Source organism: Falco cherrug, chromosome 6 (assembly GCF_023634085.1).
Source record: "Falco cherrug isolate bFalChe1 chromosome 6, bFalChe1.pri, whole genome shotgun sequence".
In the NCBI taxonomy this organism is placed as follows: domain Eukaryota; kingdom Metazoa; phylum Chordata; class Aves; order Falconiformes; family Falconidae; genus Falco; species Falco cherrug.
Window position 1 is genome coordinate 42723019 of NC_073702.1, and position 21352 is coordinate 42744370.

General features: G+C 41.5%; 1 protein-coding gene across 4 annotated transcripts in view; it reads left to right on the forward strand.

The window, feature by feature from the left end:
• UTRN (utrophin) overlaps positions 1 to 21352 on the forward strand; it is a 386253-nt gene that overhangs the window by 28056 nt on the left and 336845 nt on the right. For 3 of the 4 annotated variants that reach the window (XM_055714513.1, XM_055714516.1, XM_055714515.1), the window contains exon 1: positions 6735 to 6866. The exons of the other annotated variant lie outside the window; for it this stretch is intronic. In XM_055714513.1, coding sequence (XP_055570488.1) covers positions 6773 to 6866 — 94 coding nt within the window. In that variant the 5' untranslated portion in view covers positions 6735 to 6772. Of the gene's footprint in view, positions 1 to 6734; positions 6867 to 21352 lie in introns of those variants that run through there. 4 annotated transcript variants of the gene reach the window in all.

Below are 21352 nucleotides of genomic sequence, written 5' to 3' on the forward strand. Positions count from 1 at the left end.
AGCTGTAGATGTGTTGGGTGTGTAACTGTCCTCTCTCTGTAAATGCTGTATTTAGTCTTAAAGGACTAACTCCAGTCAGCACAAAGGAGTCAAATTTCTCATATGTATTTGTTGGATGTGCTAATGGATCAGAAGCTGCTTGCAGGAAGGCTGTCTCTGAGCTGCCCACAGTCAGCTACAATAACTACAGGGAACAGAGTTCCTCCTCCCTCCCCCTTAATTTCAGGGTGCCTCTGACGGTTTCTTACTGACTTCTAACTTTCTGGTCTAGGAAAAGGCAGCCTGTTTAGCTTGGGGAGCTCTCTATAGTACTCTTCCTGTTCAAGGAAGGAATGGAGAGACTCGGGGCTTGTAATGCAGACTGTTTGCAGATCCTTCTTTTCCTGGGAAGCAAACCTCCCCATCCTCAGCATGGTGACTGTGGGAAGTCCAAAGGCCACCATTAACAGTTCCCGCAGAAGTCAGAGCAGCTGTGCACAGTGCTGTCCCTCCCTTTGCCCTCTATAGCTTTTAATTTTGGAAAAGGATGTATAAAATGGGAAGTAGACTGGCTCTGGGTGGGAGAAACTGAATGCTAATTTTGAGAAGACTGGTAATAAATAAGTATACTTGTGACAGCCAAGTGGCAGTACACAAATAGCGCGCTGTAAATGGTACAGTTGGAGAGTTAACGTCTTAGAGGGTGCTATCTGATCACTCGCGCACTGTCCCAGGACATGAAAAACTTCCAGATGTTTGGAGCGGCCGTTGTTGGTGGCACTCTGCTAACTGCTAATGCCTCAGTCATGGCTCTGACTGTGCTGCTGTCAAAATGCACCTGTGAGAAGTTTAACTGTGTTTATCTCCCCTCCTTCTCCCCCAGTGGTAGGAAATGAGGGTTTTAGTTTTCAGGATGAAGGCTGTAGTTGCAGCACTAGCTGGTAGAGGTGTTCTCAGCGAAGGTCTGAAGGCTTTGGCAAGCAGAGGGCTTTGTGCTTGCTCCAGACCTGCTCTTGCTGCTCTCCAGGCTTCCTTGTGTGCTGTCCTTCCTGCCTGCCCAGCCTGAGGCAAACCCCAACGCCTCCGCACAGCCCTGCTTGGTCTGTGTGGGGAAAGCTGTGAGGGTTGGCTGCTCCTGTTGGCTTAGTAAGGTCTGTTGCTGTTCAGACTGTGTATATATAGTGTGTCTGTGTGTGTATATATGTATGTATAGGTAGGCTGCATTTAGAGCTTTTAGCTCCTCCTTCATCCCATGTTGTGGTACCTAAAGTTAGAAGGTGGTTAGTACTTTGCTGCTGTAGTTGGTGGACAGGGAGGAAGAGACTCCTTCCGTGTAGGAGCTGTATCCTGTGGAGCTCAGAGTATTTAATACATTGACCTACAGGCTTTGGAGTACTCTGGGTTGCTCTTTTGCTGTTGACAGGATGATTCTTATTCTTTTATTGATGTGTACCCTGGCCTGAGTTTGTTAGCAGAAGTACATTTAACTAACAGAAGCCAGAATGGATACCTACTCAAGTGTGCTCAAAATTAACATAACTGCAACTAAAAATGAAGTCCTACAGGTTTCCTGTTCCTCCCTCCTACATCTTCTAGTTTGAAAGGAATGAATCAGAAGACACTTACTAAGGAAGAATCCCTGTGCAATTTAGAAGGAAGCTTTGGGACATTTCTGTTCTTGGAGGCACAAACCGATGCTTACAGTATGAGTGACAGGAAGAGGTACAAGTAAACTTTTATTCATATGCTTAAGTAAGTCATTGCTTCCCAAGCTTTGGATTATGGCCTGGCATGTGGAGGACAGAGGAACAAGATGAGTTTTGGAGGAGTGCCTTTTCCTACAGCAGTTAGTAATGCTGCAGGGTCTGCTGAGGGCAGTGTCCTGTCCTGGTGGGCTGAGCCCAGGTTCCCCAGCCTGTCCCACTGCAGCAGGGCAATGCCTGCGGCCTGGGCAAATGGTATTGAGAACTGTAAACCACAAGGGTGGCTGCTTGGAGGAGCTGGGGCATCACATCTCTCCTGTGCTTGGGCTTGCGTGCTGCCACTTGGGGGTCAGCACAGGGCTTCCACTGAAATACACGTTACACCCCAGCATACAAGTACACAAGCGTTGAGCTGTGCATCTGTCACACATTGACTGGGACTTGTTTAATAAAGGTGCCCACAAATGGGCAGCAACCTTCTTTCAGAAGGTGTGCTTAGCATCTGAAATGAGAAGCAGAATGCAGAAAGCTCCTACATCTCCTGCAGACCTGCTGTCACTCCTCTGGGCTGCTGGCAACAGGTGGCCCAGGACATTTTGTGAAAGGGGAGCGCTGGTTGTGTGTTGTGGTTGGGTTTCACAGATATGACTGTAATGTAAACAAAGCTTTCAGAAAGATAATGTGCTCCATGGGTTTTCTCAGTATTTACATTCAAAATACTCCCTTTAGTGTCTGTACAAGAAGGAAAAGGGATTTCCCCCTCTCCAAAGATAAAAAAGGAACTTTGAAAAAGAGTAACTAAACCTGTGGAGATTCTTGAAAGGTGTCACAATTTGTTATCTACGGTTGCTGCTGTTATTTCTTTTGCAGGATGGCTCAGTTATTTGCAGCAGCCACAGACATGCTGTTTTACAAGAACCATGTGTCAAGCGCAGGGCGGCTGAGGCACTGCATGCCGGAAGGGTTTGGTGTGTGAGCACTTAGGAGTATTTGTATGTTATCTGTATGGCAGTGCTCCAACAGCTGCCATACTCAAAACTGTGTTCCTCTTCCACAGTAGCGGGGGCCATTACTGTACTGCTGATCCTTTTCCAGGAGAAAACTTTTTGCTGATATGAACCTGCTGTGTGAAAGGAGGTTTAAATAACCAATAAATAAAACGCTAAAAACTTTGTTATCCATCTGAAGCTGCTATTGCTGTGGGTTTTCCTGGAAGTAGGGGTTAACAAACACTTGAAACATTACATTTGGTTTAATTCCTGTCGTTGCCTTTTCAGCATCCTTCTCCTTAGCATTGCTCTCTAAGCTCTCTAATTTGCTTGCTCAAGTTGCGTGGTCTGCTAATTCAAAACATGTTTGTCGGGCCAGTGGAAAGAAAAAAAAAAAAAAGTCCTGTCATGTTGTTGTGGTGAAATAAAACATCCTGAAGAAAATTATGTGGTGTTAATGTCCCACAGCCTGAGAAGTGCTTATCCAGAAGCTCAATATAGCAGTGTTATAAAGGGAGAGGTAGTGCAGGAACCCTGCAGAAGCGTGTTCCTCCTCCGGGAAGGAGAAGGCACTTGGCTTGTGCATGATGGAGAAGGAAAGCAAAGGCAGAATTCTGTATCTCCTTGCTTTGATCCCATAAGAAATTCTCTAGGTTGTTGTTTGTTTTTTTTCTCATCCATAAAACATGCCTTTCTCTGCAGACTTGTCTGGAAGAGTGGAAGTTCAGGGCAGGATTAACCAAGGCCTATGTGGAACAAAGCTAGAAGGAGGGAGGCTGTGAAAAAGAAGCCGGTTTCCTCTTCTCAGGGTCAAGGCATTCAAGGCTCTTGGAAGGCTCCCAGAAGGCAAAGAAGAAATGGAAACCAATCCCATTCTAGATTGCCTTGCATACAGGGGATTTTTATAATTAAAGGATGTTGCCCTCCAGTCCCATTGTTGTTTGCTTCTGTGAACTTTAATTTTACTTTAGACCTGGTGCTGACTTCATACGTGTTGGTGCTGTGATAGAGAAGTGATCTTAAGTATTTATGAGCTCACCTCCAAATGAATGGATACAGTTCTCTGTGGTTTTTCCTCCCCTTTTTTTAGTTTTTTTTCTTCCACCTCTACACTCTTTGATCTTCCCGTTCCCTGCTGCATGGACTGAGCTATGGATGGGTTCTGTCTCAGATATGAGGGGTGGCATTCAGACTTCCTCTTCTATGAGGACTGAGTTGCCATGTAAGCTCCAATTCTTCTGAAAACTGTTAAAGTCAGCTTGTCATGTGTTGAGCCTAGCCTTGTTCTTCTCCATGCTTTGTAATACGTGGACAAGCATAAAACCATGTCATTTTTACTTACTATACTTCTACTTCGCTCTACTTCAGCCTTCCCACTGTAGTTTCAGCTGGTCTGTTTGACTGGTATTTTTTATCTTACATGATGATAAGAAGACTAGGCAGCCAGCCAGCTGCTGTTGAACTATAATAGAGCCAGTGGTATGTACAAAATTTGATTACTGCTGTCAACACCAGAGTGAATAAAAGAGAGCACGTACTGCAGTCAGAGAGCTGCTAAATAAATGGCCTATTGAATTCAGTAGTAGTAGGAATAAGGCCATCTTCTCCTAACAAATGAAGTGGTTTATGGGTAGAGAGTGTGCTAGTGTGTTGAGCTCTTGAGTTTGTTTAAAAAAAAAGCAAATACTCTTCCTATGCCTTCTTTGAAGATTACTTTCCCCAAAAGCTTCCATTTCTCTGTTGCTTATCAGCTTTTGTGGTTAACGCATGGATTTCACACCTAGTACTTCAGATTTTGGCAGAGGCCATAGCTTCACTTTTAAAAGTTTAGCTTAAGAAATAAATAAAAAATTCCTGCCATCCTAAAGCTAAGTTCTTTGCAGACAGGTTCTGATATGATACTAATAATTCTACATCCCTATTGGTTTAGTATCCTACATGATACTAATAATTCTATCCCTATTTAGGCATGAGATACGCTATATTTAAATTAAAAAACAAAACACAAACCCACACAACAACACAACTCCCCCTTTTTAAGTTAATAAATACTCTCAGTATCTATCCTTATTGAAATGCTGGATTTTCAAAGTAAAATTTGCTGTTAGATAAAAGTTGTTTCTCTAATGTACCTGAGGTAGTTGCTGATGGCGGGCAGAGCTTGAGAGCTAGGGTTCTCTGGAGAATGTCTGGGGAACAAGCAGCTTCCCTCAGACCCTCTAGCATCTTCATGTTGAAGAGCGGCGGCTCAGAGGCTGGTGTTTCCCTTAACTGCTCTCACTCCCCCCACACCCTTTTATCGAGCGGTGGGAAACCCAGGAGTGTTGTAACAAACCATAGCCAGCTCCTGAGACTTGCACATACCCTTCAGGCTTGGCAAGTGTCCGACGGAGTCTTAATTTGTTTATATACGCGCCTTACCTTGGGGTGGCAGGGCCCGAGGAGAGATGGGGAATTGGATCAGTAGGAGAGCGCTCTTAGGGAATGCAGACCGGTCTCATCAAGACTTGGAAAAAATGGGGGTTCTGGGTGCTGTTCTGGTGTACCTGCATGGCCGCCCGCTGTCATCTTACACCTGGTACAGCTGGCAGTGTCTTTTTGGTTTGTCTTTGTGAAGTGCTTGGCACAGTAAGGTTTACATTTGTGTTTGCTATGGTAAAATATGTCCTGGTTGGTTGTTTCTAAAATAGGAATTTTAGCTTTAAAACTTAATTACCTTTCCACTTCACTCTTGTTTGTGTGGTCGACAGAAATGTTTGGATAGAAATGTCTGATTTAGGCCCCTGAATGTACGGTTGTCTTTATTCAAAGAAACAAAACTCCTTTTGTGTGCGTCTTTCAGACTTCAACTTTTGAGGAATTCTTAAAATCAGGGAAAAAACCCCCAACCAACCCAAAACAAAGTAAGACAAATTCTTGCCCCCCTCCCTCCCCTTGATTTCCCCCCCACCCTGCCCCCTGCCCCAATAGTGTCTGTCTGGTATGTGGCACAGTAAATTGTCCCAACTGCATATTAATGAAGAGATCAGAGCTGTGTTTAGAATAGTTCTCTGAGAGCATAATAACAATGAGACAGACAAATAACATCTTTCTGCTTTTAAAACCAATTCTCCTGTGCATAGTTCCTTTCTGGTTGTAGTGCTTGTACTTCTGTGTTACAGTTAATCTCCTCTTGTGTTATTTTTTTGTGACTACTGGAATTCTGTACAGTTCAGTATCCGAAAGCGTGTAATCTGGAATTGCACATCTCTCATAACTACAGAATTTGGAGTCCTCCCAATTTGATTATAAAGTTGGCAACAGGATGTTGAAGGTCGAGGGACTGGATTTGCCTTCTGTATCAGCGGTAAACCCAGTTTAAAGGCCTGCTTGTAAAATAACTCTGATGCTAACATAGCCTTGCGTTATTAACCTTCTGCTTTGCTGGGCTGTGGTCCATCTTGTTTGCCATTTCCGCTGTGCAGTAATCCCATGCCTAATCAGAGTCCATAATTTTTTGACCTGAAGATTTAAAATTGTAGAGATTCCTATTCATGCTAAAATCTTGTGTTAACGTTTTTTGTGCTCTTTTGAAAGGCCATTAAAATGTTTGGATGCTCACCTTGCACAATTGTTCTGATTTCAAGTTCTACCAAATGTATGGAAAAAGTGTTGTGCCAATACTTGCAAGCTTTTTGCAAAGTAAATGCTAAATATCTGTAGGATTTTTAAAATTAGTATGATATTTGACCAGAGAGGTTGATCTGAACAGAAAAGGAGAATTGCTGCCTTTCCTGGTTTTTGTATGTAGAATTCACCTTGCCGGTGCTTTGAAAGCTGTTTTCATAAGGTGTAGCAAAGCAGCATATCCATCTGTTTTTAAAGAGAAAAATCATCTCAGTTAGCTTGAAGCCTGTTACTTGTTTGTGTGCAGTCTTTCAAAAACTTTGTTTCCTGAATGGTTGGTTTTGTCAGTCACCATGTGGCTGAATGTGTCGAACCCTCTGAGGAAAACCAGTGCTTCCCTCCCCCTCGAATCCCGGCATGCAGTTCTTGCGTGGGTACTAGCGTGTACTTCCTCTGCATCTTCACTTTCCTGTTTTTCAAAGAGTGAGCTTGATCATGAGCGTTCACACAGCCAGAAAAGCTGTGTGGAAAAAGTACAAGGTTGCTGCACCTCAGGATGCCGACACGCAGACCTGTTACCCCTCGCCGGGTGAGTGCATGCTTACCTAGGTTTTCAAGACTGTGGTGGATAAAAGGATGCAGTCATGTTGGTCTGTGTTTATCTTCTACATCTGATGCAAGCTGATTTTCTGAACTCTATTTGAGTTTTCTGACTCTTAACAGGAGCAGGTTGTGGAGGCATGGCAGGAAACAGTCCGGGGAAAGGCTGTTTTCTGTGGCACTGCTCCATTGCAAGCGCTGTGCGAGCTCTGGCTGCACTGTACCTGCGGTCGCAAGATCCTCTTGGTAGTGCTTGTGTCGTAGGCTTCCTTTTCACCTATAACGTGTTTACTTTTTCATGGCGTAAGCTTATTGCTGTTCCATCTGACAATCTTTAATGCCCCCAATTTTCTTAAACTATGTATTGTTACAGTGGTTTCAGTGTTTAGTTACGTTTGGATTCTGTACAGTTCTTCTTACTGCGTCTTCTGGGACTATTTAATATATGTATTTATAGCAGTGCCTTCACCCCTCACACTTTTTTCCATTTTGGTGGTATCTCTAGGGAGCAATATTTTCTGTAACTTGGAAAGAATATGTTTTGGGGAGGGGTGCTTTGGAGGAGAAGAAATTGGGGGTATTTTCTTTCTGCCATCCTTTCTTACCAGTTCCAATTGACATCTTATGGATCGACTCTTCTGCTGTTTTGTGACCAGGACCAAATAATACAGATTGGCACAGAAAAGGCAATTTGAGGTTTTCTAGTACCTATGAGTATCCTGTTTAGATACAGTAATTGGCAGATGGAGGCTGATTATTTTGTGGAGTCGTGGATGCAGAACCTGCTGATCAATAGAGAATTTGGTCCATTTGACTTGTTTGATGTGGGTTTTTTGGTGGATAAAGCTGGAGTCTGAATATGGATTTTTAAAAAGAGAAACAAAAATCCTCTTAAGATGTAGCAGCATAATGGCTAACTTAAGAATAAAATGATGGGCTGGGACTCTGATCTCATGTATGTTTGCTTCTAGAACAATGAGGTGGATTTGGATATATGCCAGTTTAGTTAAGAGCAGGAACTTTTCCTTTATGGCCCTGTCTGAACTGACAAAAATGTCGAGAAGACTCAGTAATGTGAGTGAAGTTGCTTTTAACTGACTCTGGAGAGCTTGCTAAATTATAGGTCGGAGAGATCTGGTGTTCTTCAAAATCTGCATGTGTTCAGCCTGCTAAGAGGTACAGCTGCAGTTGATCACTCTTGGAAAGTTAGAGGTAGGAGAAAATCAGTTTCCTTGGTTTTCAGCCTGGGCCATTGTTCAGGGAAAATGTTTGTTCTGGCTCTGTGTGAGTTTGAGGACTATATATTGATTTTTTTTTTTTTTTCTTCTTTATCATTGTATTTTTAGAAGAGTATAAACTTGGGGCAAGTGTTATAATCAGCCATTCAATTAACTGATGAACACTTGAGTTGTGAAACCTCTAAAATGTTCATCTATGGGATAATAAAGGGGTCGATCTCTCTGAGATTTTCTGTTTCAGTCCTTCAGGTGTTTTTAATGTGTAAGTGCCAGTGTGTGTAGGTAATATTTGGTGATGTTTGCATGTCTATGGATGATTTCTCTGATGGTGCCTGTCCTAACTGGGACGAGGCTAAGATATAAATTGTCTAGTTGAGTAGCAGCTACTTTATTGCTCAGGTGCTTGGTGTGATTGAGCAGAGTGTGCTTAGTGACTGTTCCTTAAGGCCTGTTTAACTCCCTGTGAGCTGAGAACCCCCCGTTTTTAAAAGTGTGCTTATCATGGCTGGTATATTGCAATTATAATTTTTCTTAATCAAACAGCAGAATTTTCCCAGGGAATTCCTTCCTAAGTCTTCATAAAGTGTAGGACACTCAATTTGCTTCCCAGGAGAGTGACTGTCTCAAATGCACTGTAATCTGCTCGCTTTTTTTTGTACTATGTATTTGGAGGCTGTGAGGGACTGTGGCTTTGGACACTCAGAAGGGCTGGTGTTGGAAATGCACAGAGAAGAGGAGAGCAAAAGATCTGAAAAAAAGGTAGCAGGTTAGAGGCACAAGAGGGAAAATGAAAGAAAAACTGAAGGTAGAGGAAATTAAATTTGCGGGGGGAAGACTGAGGGGACAGAATTTTTGTTGATGCAGTACTGCAAATGTTCAAGCAGGAAAAAAAATGGGTGGAAAAACTGGGAGGGCTATATGTGTGCATAATTGTTTGTTCTTCATGTCCATTGCTTTTCACACAAATCCAGAATGTAAATATCAGGGAGGCTTTTGAGAAGCGTAGGAAGCCCGTGCATGCTGGCTGGAAGGCTTAGAGGTGATTCTCAGCCTGTAAACATTGTGCTGCCAGCAGAGATGCAACTTCAGTTTTGTTGGTCAACTGCTTGTTGTGAGGACTGGTGGGGGCTGGAAGAAAGGAGGAGGTCGGAGCTCATATATGATAGAAGTATATGAATGTAAATTAATTGGTTTAGGTGAAAACAAAATGGGGAAGACTCTTCTGTCCTCTGAAGCCTAAACAACATGAGCACCTCTAGTCAGAGCAATCTTTGTTTTTAGGCTATGTTTATAGCCTAAAACTTACAAAACAGCAATTTAGCTCATCTAGTGGGATGTCGTCTTTATAAATGTCTCACCTCTCTTAATAACCTTTTAAGTTCAGGTCGGGGATGGATGCTGGCAGCGTGGTGGCACTGGTAGGCAGTGTGGTGTCTAACTGGAACCAAAGCTGGCTCTTTTTCTGGAAGAGGGAAAAACAAGGGATCTCTTACTTTCTTCACCTGTTCAAACAAATGGGCTCTCTTCATTGCTGTTCCATGGCATGGGAGATGGTTTATACTCTTGCAGGAAAACTTCTGAAACTGTTCCAGGAAAGCTACGGGGCTATTTTGTATTTACATATGCATACCTTACTGGTGTAGCAGTATTTGATGTGAATATTTTTAATTTTTTTTTTCCTACCTCGATTGCCTCATTACCCAGATGTATGTCACCCTGTCATTTGAGGGGAGGATTCTTACCCTATATTAAGGAGGTAGAAAAAGATGCCAGTACTGCAAAACCTTCCGGAAGAGGTTGCCCTGTGGCACTGTTTCTATAAAAGGTCAACTCTTAAAGCCAATAAAGCACTCTGCAATAATTGAACAATCTGTTAGCATTTTAACAATATGCCACTAAATATTATTACGTTAGCTTTTTCTTCTGTTGACAACTGTATTTAAAAGAGATCAATTTACATTTTGTGTGAGCTAATTATTGTGCAGCTTCCACCCCAGTGATTAAAAGTGTTATTTTTTTTTTTATAGCAGTAGGAAATAATGGCAATTACATGACTGAGGCATTTTGCAATAGTTCCTGGTAGTTTTGCAGCATTTCTTTTGAAACTCTGCATTTAGCTTCTGTTATCATTTTGAGTCTCCCCTTCTGGCTCTGATAGCCTACCTCTGGAAATCCCAGGAACACTAGCCTACAAATGAAAAGCTTCCTTCCGGGTGGGAAGGAATTTATTTGTGTTCCCACAAGATATATGCAGCTTGAAATTATTCAATCATGAGCCCATAGGCTGTTACGATAGTAAAAATATTTATTGCATTGTTCACGTTGCTGTAAGCCCTGGGTTGGTTGGTTTGCTTAGTAGAGCTGTGCTGGGCATCAGGTTTGTTTGATTTGAAACAGCTCTGGCTTTTTAAACACGTGAAAAAGGTATGCTTCCTTTTTGGCAGCAGGTGATGAAGGATGTGTTCTGAAATACAGCATTGTTGTAGATGAAATGGGTAAGAACAGATTACATAGAATTACTATTGTATTATGTATGATAATTTGAAGAACTTTTGGGTCTTCACACAAACTGATTTTCAGGTTCTGAAGGACTTTATATTTTTTTTTAAAACTCTTCCTATGTATAATAAACTATTAAATGCACATGCATGCTGAGAAAGTAGAAAATAGTCTTCTGTTGTCCTGTAGTACAGTCCCGTTTGCAAACTGTCGGGGAGCGTTTTGTGGCTGGGAGCAGACTGTGCCCCTCCGCACTGCGCCGGACTGAGCGGCGCCCGTGACTCACTTCTACCGTGTGGAGAAACCACGTTCCCTCTGGCCGGTGAATAATCTGCTGCTGGTTCACTTTTATGTTTTCGCTAAAATGTTCTGACCCTTAACTGGAGGGTTCCATATGCTTCCTGCCCTCGTCCCTGATGAATAGGGCAGGAATTGGCAGCGGCATGGCCTGCCTATGTGACCTAATTTGTGTGGAGTCTGGGTGGAGCCCGCTCTAATCTACTAATCTCTAATGAGAAAGTGAATTGCCGTGGTTCCCGGCCTGATCCTTCTGGTGGGTAAAAAGTGTGCTTGTGCTGCAGGGGAAAAGGAGATGCCTTGTGTCGTGACACTTGTTACACACTGAGACGGGTTTCTAGCTAAGTGTTTAGAAAAGCGGCAAACAAACGGTTCAAGGGTCGCCGCAGAAATTCAGAAACGTGGTGGCTGGCTTCAGTGCTGCGCGGGGGGACAGTCGGCAGCTTTCCCCTTGGGTCTGCCTGCATCAGACCTGGCACGCAGCAGTGTGTACTGGCAGCTTTCTGTGATGTTTGACAGTTAAAAAAGCAGTTAGTGTCGCTTGTGCAGATGGAAGCAGAATCGTATCTGTTTTATCTGTCTTGTGAAATTTCACTACAGTGTGGATTTTATGCTGCTGTTATGAAATATCTCCTCGTTATTGAGACAAAATATTGTTCAGGCATGCTTAACTGTTCTGGGTCCGATTAACACAAAATTAGAGCCAGAGAAATACTAACTTCCAGCATATAGGTGCAATATTCAGTTGTATGCCTGGGATGCAAAGAGGGCTGGGCTGATACTGGAACTGTGACAATGTTGACCATGTCAAAGATCACGCATTTCCCTTTGTGCTGGTAAACTGGCTAAAAGGCGTGCATCAAGGTTTTTAGCTATAAGGCTACTTTTTAAAGAAATAATGTGTGGTGACCTGGGAGCTCCTGTCCCTGCTTGACCCTCTTGTGCTAGTGACTGGTTACAGCCCAGTGCTTTTGCGGGTCCTGAGCTGTCCCCCAGCACCAAGGCTTCAGGACTGCCTGCCTCGGGTTGTAAGAGAGCATCCTGCTGGGCTTTCTGAGCTGGTGGTGTGGAGCCTTTAATATAGCTTCTTTTTCTCTCAGCTATATTTTCCCCTTGCTAGAATTGTACAGCTCAATCATTTTAAGCTTCAGATTATTTTAAAAGGTTCTTAGCTGGTTTTAATACCTTGTAATGCAAAATATTTTTAAAGCAATTCATAAAACACTGTGTGCAAACCATTGAAATTAACTTCTGCTCCCAGCTCAGCTATAGTAAAATCAATATTTACTTAGCCTGTGTGACCCGAGTCTTTTTATATATAGGAAAACGTTTATTTTCACTGCTGCTTTTAAGGTAGCAAAGAGATAGTAAAGCTGATACTTTCTGAAGGTAGAACAATAGGTCCCCTCTAAAGCTATTTTCTCTCTTATACATACAGTCTGCATGTTTTTTTGTCAAATTCGTCAGGCACGCCCCTTTCTAAAAAAGTTAGTTGCTATTTTCACCACTTATAATGCAGAAAGCAAATAAATATGATTATGATCTTTTTTGTTGCTGAAATAAATACAAACTTGGAACTGAGTATTTGAAAACCAATCTATATAAATAGCATTCACTTTCTTTTCTCTAATTTTTTATAATCTGTCTTGCATTATATTTTTTTGACAGAATAATTTGTTGCTAAATCATGTGGTAGCTTTCTGTTCAGTGAACAAGTTCTACGCTTCAGCTTGCTGGTGACAATTTGAGCCTGAAGGTTATACACTGGGATTCTTATCACTATGTACAAGAAAGGCAGAAAATGCTGTCACCTGATGTCTCACCATCATTCCTGTATCTGTTGCCATGAAATCTCAATCAAGCATTTCTTATCTAATCTGCAGGCGGTAACTCCAGTAGCTTAAAAAGGTTCCAAGTGTGGGTTACACAGATAAAGTTCTTGTGAGGACATGCCTCGACCTTATGTTTAGTAGTATTGAATGCATGTAGAGACTCCCACAATGATCATGCTCACATCTCTAATAAAAATGAGATAAAGTGTTGTTGATTAACTTCACTATCAGTAAGTCATCATTTGATACTGTACTTTGCTGTAGTAAGCGAGCAGTAAATATGCTGGGCACTTAAATGGAAGCAGGTATTTTATCCTTTCTGTTTTTGACCTGTGGACAGAACTAATTATACAAAAGTTAGTTAGCAGCAAGAATTGCAAGTGCTGGTACCTAGACAGGATTAAACCAATTGCAGAGTACCTCATGGTTTTTTAGTTAATTCTGATGTAGTTTCGTTCTTGCCTTTAATATAGTCAAATGGTATGTTCTTGAAAATAATCAAACAGTCTGTTATTCCCACTTCGATGTACCGCGGCAGCCTTCTATTGCAGGTGCTTTCGGTTTTGAGTAATTTATCTGTCAGTGACTACGGGAGAAAAAAAAAGCGCTTCTTTTAACCAAGTAATTTTATTGGCTTTGGAATTGAAAGAGAAACCAAGATATTGCTGACAATGCAAGATATGTTATCCTTCTGAGATACTTCATTTTGGCAATGAATTAATATCAGAAAACAGTGCTGTTTCAAGTGTTGTTTCTGAATGAAATGATTTATGACTGATAGTGTACAATACCATAATACGCTTTCCTTGTATGTAGAGCATCCATTGTTTCTCTGGTTTGGTTTTTTATGTATTTGATGGTTTGCTTGTTTGTTGTGTGTGGTTGTTTGGGTGTTTTTTTTTTTTTTTTGGTGTGTGGATATTTTATTTTTTTTTTTTTTACCAATAAAAATAGCTTCAAGAGTTTGCCCTCAGGAGTTGAGCTGGAATTATTTTATGGCCAGCTAAACTAGTTTGCTATCTTACCTGACGTTGTTCCCTGAGCTAAGGGGAAAGATTTTTCTGCATAACTTGCAGTAAGTGTGCCTTATTGCAGTTAATATCATCTTTATTGACTCTACAAAACAGGTTTGGTGTTCAGCCCCTGTGGTGGATTGACTTTGGTAGCTGCCAGGTGCCCACACAGCTACTCCTCTCACTCCCCCTGCAACTGGCCAGGGGGAGAAGATAAGGTGGAAAAAGCTCGTGGGCTGAGATAAGAACAGGGATATCACTTGCCAATTTCAATTGTGTTGAAAGCAGACTTGATGGGGTGGGGATTAATTTAATTTATGTCCTATTGAAATAGAATAGGATAGTGAGAAACAAAGACGTAAACTAAACCACCTTCTTCATACCTCTCAGCTTCTTCCCAGGCTCAACTTCACTCCTTCATTCCCAAATCCTTGCCACCCTCCTGCAATGGGAACAAAAAAGCCTGCTTATTTAAGTTATATCTTCAAATAGTATTGTTTCTTTATTTGTGTGAGAAGCTGGCTTTTCTTGGCAGACGTGCAGTCAACCCTCAGCAAAAGCATGAGTTTAAAAGTCCAAAAATGTCCGCATGCTAAAAATGGACTCTTGGTCTGAAACAAACTTAAGTATATCTGAAAATAATTCAAAATACTATTTAGCCAATATGCTAATGCTTGTGGGAGCAAGGTTTGGCTGACAGTGTTTCCTTGTACCTTCCTTTATGGCGTGTGGCTCTAAAACCAACAAACGAAACCCATGTTGAGGCAAGCAGACTTGCATTAAATATTTGCAGCATCTTGGAAACACTCCTGATCGGCTGCTAAGCAAGTGCAATGTTCTGCTGCTCTGAGTGTAAACATGACTCTTGTTTTTAATGGCATCAACTGAAGTAGCCTGCAGGAGCGGTGAGGCTGGTTTACAGCCAGTATAAGCAGAAGCAGTGGATGTTTTATAGCCTCTTTTCCTGACGTCCTGGAATGGCGTTCTATATTCCTGCACAGTACCCTGTCTCCCATCCCCTCTGCAGCTTGCACAAAACTGCATGCCTTGAAACTATCACTTTCCAGAGCGATAAAGGGTGACTCGGGTCACAGCGGCAAAAGGTACATGTTCTAATAGCATTGTCCTAGCAAATATCCTTGAACATTACGCACAGCAGAGTCATCGCAGGTAAATAATTAGCTGTTGTTTTGACAGTGTTAAGGTGCTCTTAATCTGTAAGATAGGAGACTGTTTGGCTAGCCTAAAAAATATTCATTCTAGCCATTTGGAGGAGGGAACAAACAAAAAAAAGCCACCCAAACCCCACCAGAACCAAACATGAGTGTGTACACAAATTACCAGTTTCTGGAGGAATTCAGACAAATAAGTGTTTTTCATCAGTTTGGTAGTTTAGCGTGCAGCCCTGCGCAGCCGCTGCTCCCAGTTCAGTTAAAAATCTGCTGTAGCACTATGAATAAATCTGTAGCCATCTTATTTTTCATAGTGTAGTTTGTGGGAACAGAGCAAAGTTGATGCTGGAGTTAGAAGTTCCAGGCAGCCTACAAAGCAACAATTGTTGTGGGAAACGCTTTACTGGTGTACAGTAGCTCTTGAAGACTTTTGAGGCAGCTGATCCGCTCTGATTGACTTTGTTTTATTATTGACTGCTTTGTGGTGGAGGAGTGCTCTCGCATGCCTAGTAAAACATGGAAGCTTTTTTCTGGTTTCTCTGTCTTTGTGCATTCATTCTCCTGTCGTGTTCTCATGGGAACATAAGTGAATTATTGAACCTTCGCCTTTGCAAGAAACAAATCACATGTATAGTTAAGGAAGAGTTAAAACAAAGCTCTGAAATGGTAACTTACCCTGTCAAATAAATGTTTGTTTTGTGGGGGAAACTCCCTGGTATAGGTAAAGTGTGGTGCGTTTTTAACTTTGCACAAGTATGATATTGCTAATAGTGTGGCGTGTTTTCTGTGTGTGACCTTCACCTTTCCTCCTTTTCTGTCATGCTTAAATACTTCTTTGATGTTCTGTGATATCTTCCATTTCTCAGGCTCTTGTTTCATTCGCTCCTTCCTGGTGTTACTATAATAGGACACTTCTGTGTTTATCTCTTAACTCTGTTTCTGTGTCTTAACTGATACCTGTTTTCTGTCTCAATCTTCCCCCCTCCCCATATTCCTTTCTGCTGTCCTGTGGTTTGGAGATTTACACGATCCAGTTGATGAACTTGTGTCATAGAGTTGGAGATGATACGATAAATACAGATACCTGCGTTTCATCCTTGCTCGCTCTTCATTTTTTGCAACTCTTCATCTCCCAAGAATTGAGTGTCCTCGCATACTGCTTTCTTGTATGGCTTTTTCCACTCTGCTAAAGGCAGAGAATAAAAAAGAGAAATAATTATTTTCTGGAAGATCCGATTTTTTTCCGTAATGTTCATGTCTAGGAGGTGCAGGTAGTACAGCTTGGCAGCTGGAGTTCTGGGTTATCTTCTCCAGCTCCCTTACTGAGCCCAAATTACATTTTGCATTTGAAGGGCGAGAAGGCTGGTAGTTGCCCTTCATTGCTGTTGGTTTTTGCAGCCATGTAAAGACTTGAGGAATAATAGTGAAGTGTTGTGCTATGAACAGAAAGAGTGGAACAATGTGACTCTGGTTGTAGACCAGACTAAACGTTCTGAGCTTTTATTTGGTTAGTTTTTGGAAAGTTGTTGTGTTTTTTTCATTGTATACTTATCTCTGCAGGACTGGAGACAAGGCTTTTGAATGCAGAAGGTTGTAATTAAACACACCAAGATTCAAACTGGCATAATAGGTTGCTAAGTCAGCTCTCAGTCATGCTAATTCTTTTGAGAGTAAAAATCATCACATATTTCTTTTCCTAGCCTCCTTAGAAGTCCTCTTTGACACTCTGGTGATTCTTTCCTTATGCTGTTTCCTTTCACTCAGTTTTCACTTGTCATCTACAAAATTTGGGAGTTCTGTTTCTGAATAAACAGTAGTCTGCAAAAGTCTTCTTGTGAAGCCAGTCATGCCAGTTCATAGTTGGACTGAAAAGATGCTGAAGGATAAAGCTAGGAAGCAGTATTCTGGTCCATACTGCCTTTTTAACACTTTGAGAGCCCTCATTAGCTGGGCTGTGTAACTTTGAGGGGGATAATAGGAATATTTAGTAAAATAACTGTATAAAAAAGGGAAGACTGGAGCTTCTGGCCACTTGAGCTATCCTTCAAATGTGAATTTTCATTTCCAGACTTACTGGACAGTGATAATACTACTTGTGCTGTTTGAGCAAGTGGCAGGTAGGTAGGTACCGTGACGTTCAAAATGCATTTGGTCCTGCCACACCAGCTCACAGACATGCATGCAGTTGCAGGAATTCTTCCCTTGCCACTTTGATGTGGTAGGCTTTGTGCATACTTGGGTTTTGTAAATGATCCTGCTGCTGCCACAGGTTGGTCGTATGTGTCAGCTGGGGACAATCTGAAATATAAACAGTATATTGCAGCTTGCTCTGTGATGCTTCAGCCAGCAGTGTGCATGAGTTTGTGTGGCCTTCCATACATCATTACTACTGTTTCCAATTTCCTTACTCCTTTGCAGCTAAAAAACATATGTCCTTTTTTGTACTGCTGCTTTGCCTGTATGTTCTGATTAACAAAATACTCTGACTGTTAAAGAGTAGCCTTAATACAGCAGTAGTGTGGAAAATCAGACGTGGTAGGCGATAACATTAACTTAAATTAGAGATCTTCAAATACGAAGATCTAACCCCTGTTATGTGAGTTAAACTTTTTGTATTGTTCTGGATGAAACGTTTGTGGTGTTTCTTAAAATAAGTGGTTTTGTGATTTAGTTTTTGGGAACGAACAACCAGCTGTAGAAAAACCTTAGAATAGCTGCTTAATATTAAGCAGTTCAAGGTTTTCAACTGTATTCATATTACAGTGGTTAAAGATGATATGTTGAAGCGGAGGTTAAAAGACCTGTGTAGGTTGGAAATGGAATCTGACTAAATTGCAGGCATGATAACATTGTTAAGCATCACAAGTGTTTGGCAATTACAAAGCAGCCAGACGCTCGCTGACTTTTTGAACATCTTGTGTGTCATATCCTCCTCCCTGCCTGTCTTTGAAGGCAAAAGTACTAGCTGTCCCTACTTGGCCAGTTTAATCAACCAACTTTTGCCCAGTGAGTACAGCTGTGTATTGCTGCAAATTCACATTGCTATTAACTTGAGTAGCATTAAGAAAAATGCCTGCTAATGAACTAAAGAAATCACAGAGTATTCCAGACTCACTGTGCTGCCTTTCTGAGTTTAGGTGGAGGGAGAAACCTTGGTGAAAGCCTGATTTAGGGCTAATATGTATTCAGTTAAGGTTCTCTGACCTCTTGCCACAGTAAGACCATGTGGAGAATGGCAGTGTGTGGTGAACTTGAAATTGATCAGGTGTTAACTCAGAGTGCATCTGCAAAACAGAGTGAGATGTTCCAGCTTCTAGCAGGCTTTGTCAATTGTTGTGTTCTTAATTTTGCCTTGTTCAATGCAGGTAAGACTGGCAGAAGTACTCAAGTTACTTGTGATAGTTAAGAATGCAGAATGTTGGGAGTAAACCTTTTTTTTTTTTTTTTTTTTTTTTTTTTTACTTGTGTAGAAAACGATCTAAAATTGAGTTAGTACTTTCTAAATGCATTCCCAGTTTCTGCCCACACCTAGTTTGTAGCATACCACACTAAGATTCAAAGGCAAGTCATGTGAAGACTACAGAGTCTTTAGCAGATCACCTGTGATTTCTCTTTTGTAGTTGTGTTTCACCTTGTTCATACCACTTTTGTGTTTCACCTTGTTCATACCACTTGTTCTTTCTGTGATGTTAATGTTGTTTTAATGTTTCAGAAATAATAATCTTCCTTTTTATTACTTCCATTAAGGTGTTACTTCTATTTGCATAACCCAAAGAGTGTGAAATGTATTGTTGTTGGTTGGTGGTTTGTTTTTTTTTTTTTCTTTTACTACCAAGCTTTGAAGTTTGTCATCCAGTTAAGTGCATAATTTTATTGAATCTGAAATTCGGAATTCCTGTACACGTGTATGAATTTCATTTGTTATAGTAGGTTTCTCACTCAGAGAAGAGTGAATAGGTCTTAAACATAAAGCAAGTTTCTCTTAACCCCATTGGGGAACTACTTCAAAAGAGTTTTGCTTTTCTTTGATAAAGAGCCAGTCTTTTTGCATGCTTCTGGAATTGCATCCCTGCCTTTATCCACATGTCCTTTCTCTCCCACATCTGACCCTTCACCTCTGAGCAATTACACACTAATCCAGATCCTTTGCAACCTGCTCACATGTGATGGAGCAATTGGGCTTTGCTTCACCGGAGCTGGCTGGTACTCGGGAGTATTTACATGGGCAGGTCTGAAGAAACTAACGTGTGGCTGGCTCTTGGGAGAGCTGGGGAGGTGTGGATAAGGTGTTAACAGCCAACCTCAGACTGGGATGTTATAGTGAACCCTGCCTTTGAACACGGCTCTTGTTCTAGCTGTGCTTATATCATGTATTTCTTTAGGGAGAATTGGAAAATAATTGTTTAGTATTCATTATTTATAATAAGAAACATTATTTGACGCTATTTGGAAATATTTTTTCTTTTTCTGGGGTGAGAGAGGGGGTGTGAAAGCCTTGGAAGACATTTCCCCTTGCATTATGTGACCCAGCAATGGTGAACTTGTCCTGGCTTTTTCTAGGGTGGGGGTTAAGTGTTGCTTTTACTTTTAATCCAGTATGACACTTGAAAGGCATAGGTATTTTTATTGATTAAAATATCTCAGACCAAAAGCTCTGCGTTTCAAGATAAACCTTTGAACCGAGGAAATCGTTTTGTATTGCATCAAATGCTTTTGTCTGCTATAAGAGGTTCTACATTGTGTTTTGATTTTTGCAGTGCAGCCTCTCTTTCTTACTGGCAGAAAAAAGCTGATCTGCCATGTAGTTATACTCTCTTCCTCAAAACAAGGGAATTAAGCCAGCAAAAGGTGATCTTTGACACAGCTTTGACTATGCCAGAGGAGGTTTTGTTATTCATGATGTCCGTGTGCATTTTTCATATACCAAACCAATGTAGTTATGCCAGCAAAACTCAACAGCGTATACCTGTATTCAAATGCTGACTTTTTCCCATTGGTGGTAAAAACTTTTTTCAGACTAAAGCTCACAGTGTTTCTTCCTGTGTTGCAAGCTAGTTTTCATTTTAGATGTCATTCAAATATACAAAGGCTTTCTGTAGGGGGGAAATTCCTAAGCGTTTGATTTTAAAATGTTGCTGTCTAGTTAAGTCAAAGGTGCATCACAGGTCTAGTTTTAAAAGGTCTTGAACGCTATTACTGAACTAGTCTTGTAATAATCATCTGTGTTGGCTTGTTTCAACACTGAAATTGGTCTGATGGTTTGTGCTACTTGTATCTCTTCAGCATGGATGTCTGGATTCACAGTTCCTGTTGGATTTAGCTTAGGTTGCTCAGGAGAGTGGGTTACCATAAGGTGGGCTATGCTGGCTTTAGGCTAGTGTGGTACCAGTGGTGGTGTCCACAGCTGGATACCATGTCCTTGTGCTTCCTCCATAAGCACATCTTCAGTGGTGTTTCCTCTAATATACCTTATTTTCCAGTGATTTGCAGTTCAGGGACTTTATAAATTATATCCATCTTTCTGTGGACTCTTTAATTTCATAAGCTTATCTATGCTTCTTTTTTTTTTTAGCCTATTTATACTAGTGCCCTCATTTGTCTTGCTTCCACTGGTGGTTATTGTCATTAATTTTGGTACTCAGGCTAGCAATATTCAGGCTGCAAACTCTATCCTCACTGAGGCATGGACACCACCTGCTCTGCTGCAGGGATATTAACCTTTGGCAGAGGGCAAAACAGAAAGGGGCTTGAAGCTCTCGAGCTGCTTCAGCTGGGCAGCTGCCCACTGGGCAAGGGCTGTGAGTCCTGAGCCTGCACGGTGCCTGACTCCTTAGCACCAGGAAGGTGTGCAACAACCCTTTCTGAAAACACCCAGGACAGGATTACACCTGTGAGTATGACTGATGTACTGGAGTTGTTGCCCGAGGCAGCAGCAATAATCTGACTTGTAATTATCTGCTTTCATTAGGTGATCTTTCTTTTTTGTATAGCCAGTTTCTAGGAAGGTAAAGGTGATGTGTCTGTTCTGAATTTTATGTGCTCTCACAAAACCATTTGATGTGTTAGCGACAGTACTCAAACCCCACATTTGCACAGGTTCCATCACAGTCGTCCTGAAAGTTGGTCAATAAATAATAAAAGCACGGGGATTGGGATGTGTACATGTAATCCTTTGCCTAAACAATTGACTGCTGAAATCCCTTGGCTCAGGTTCTGCCAAAGGCTTGAGAGGCTTTGAACTTCGGTTGCTCTCCTTTTGAGTGCTCTGTTGCTGTATCTTCTCCAGTTTTGGTCATGCTGTTTGGAGTGGTATATCCTGAGGGAGCTTTCTGTACTGAAGTGGGAAGTCTTCTGTGAGCTCACACTAATAGTGATCCGTGGCTTGCTTGATTACATAAATACGTATTTTAATGCATTCCAGATA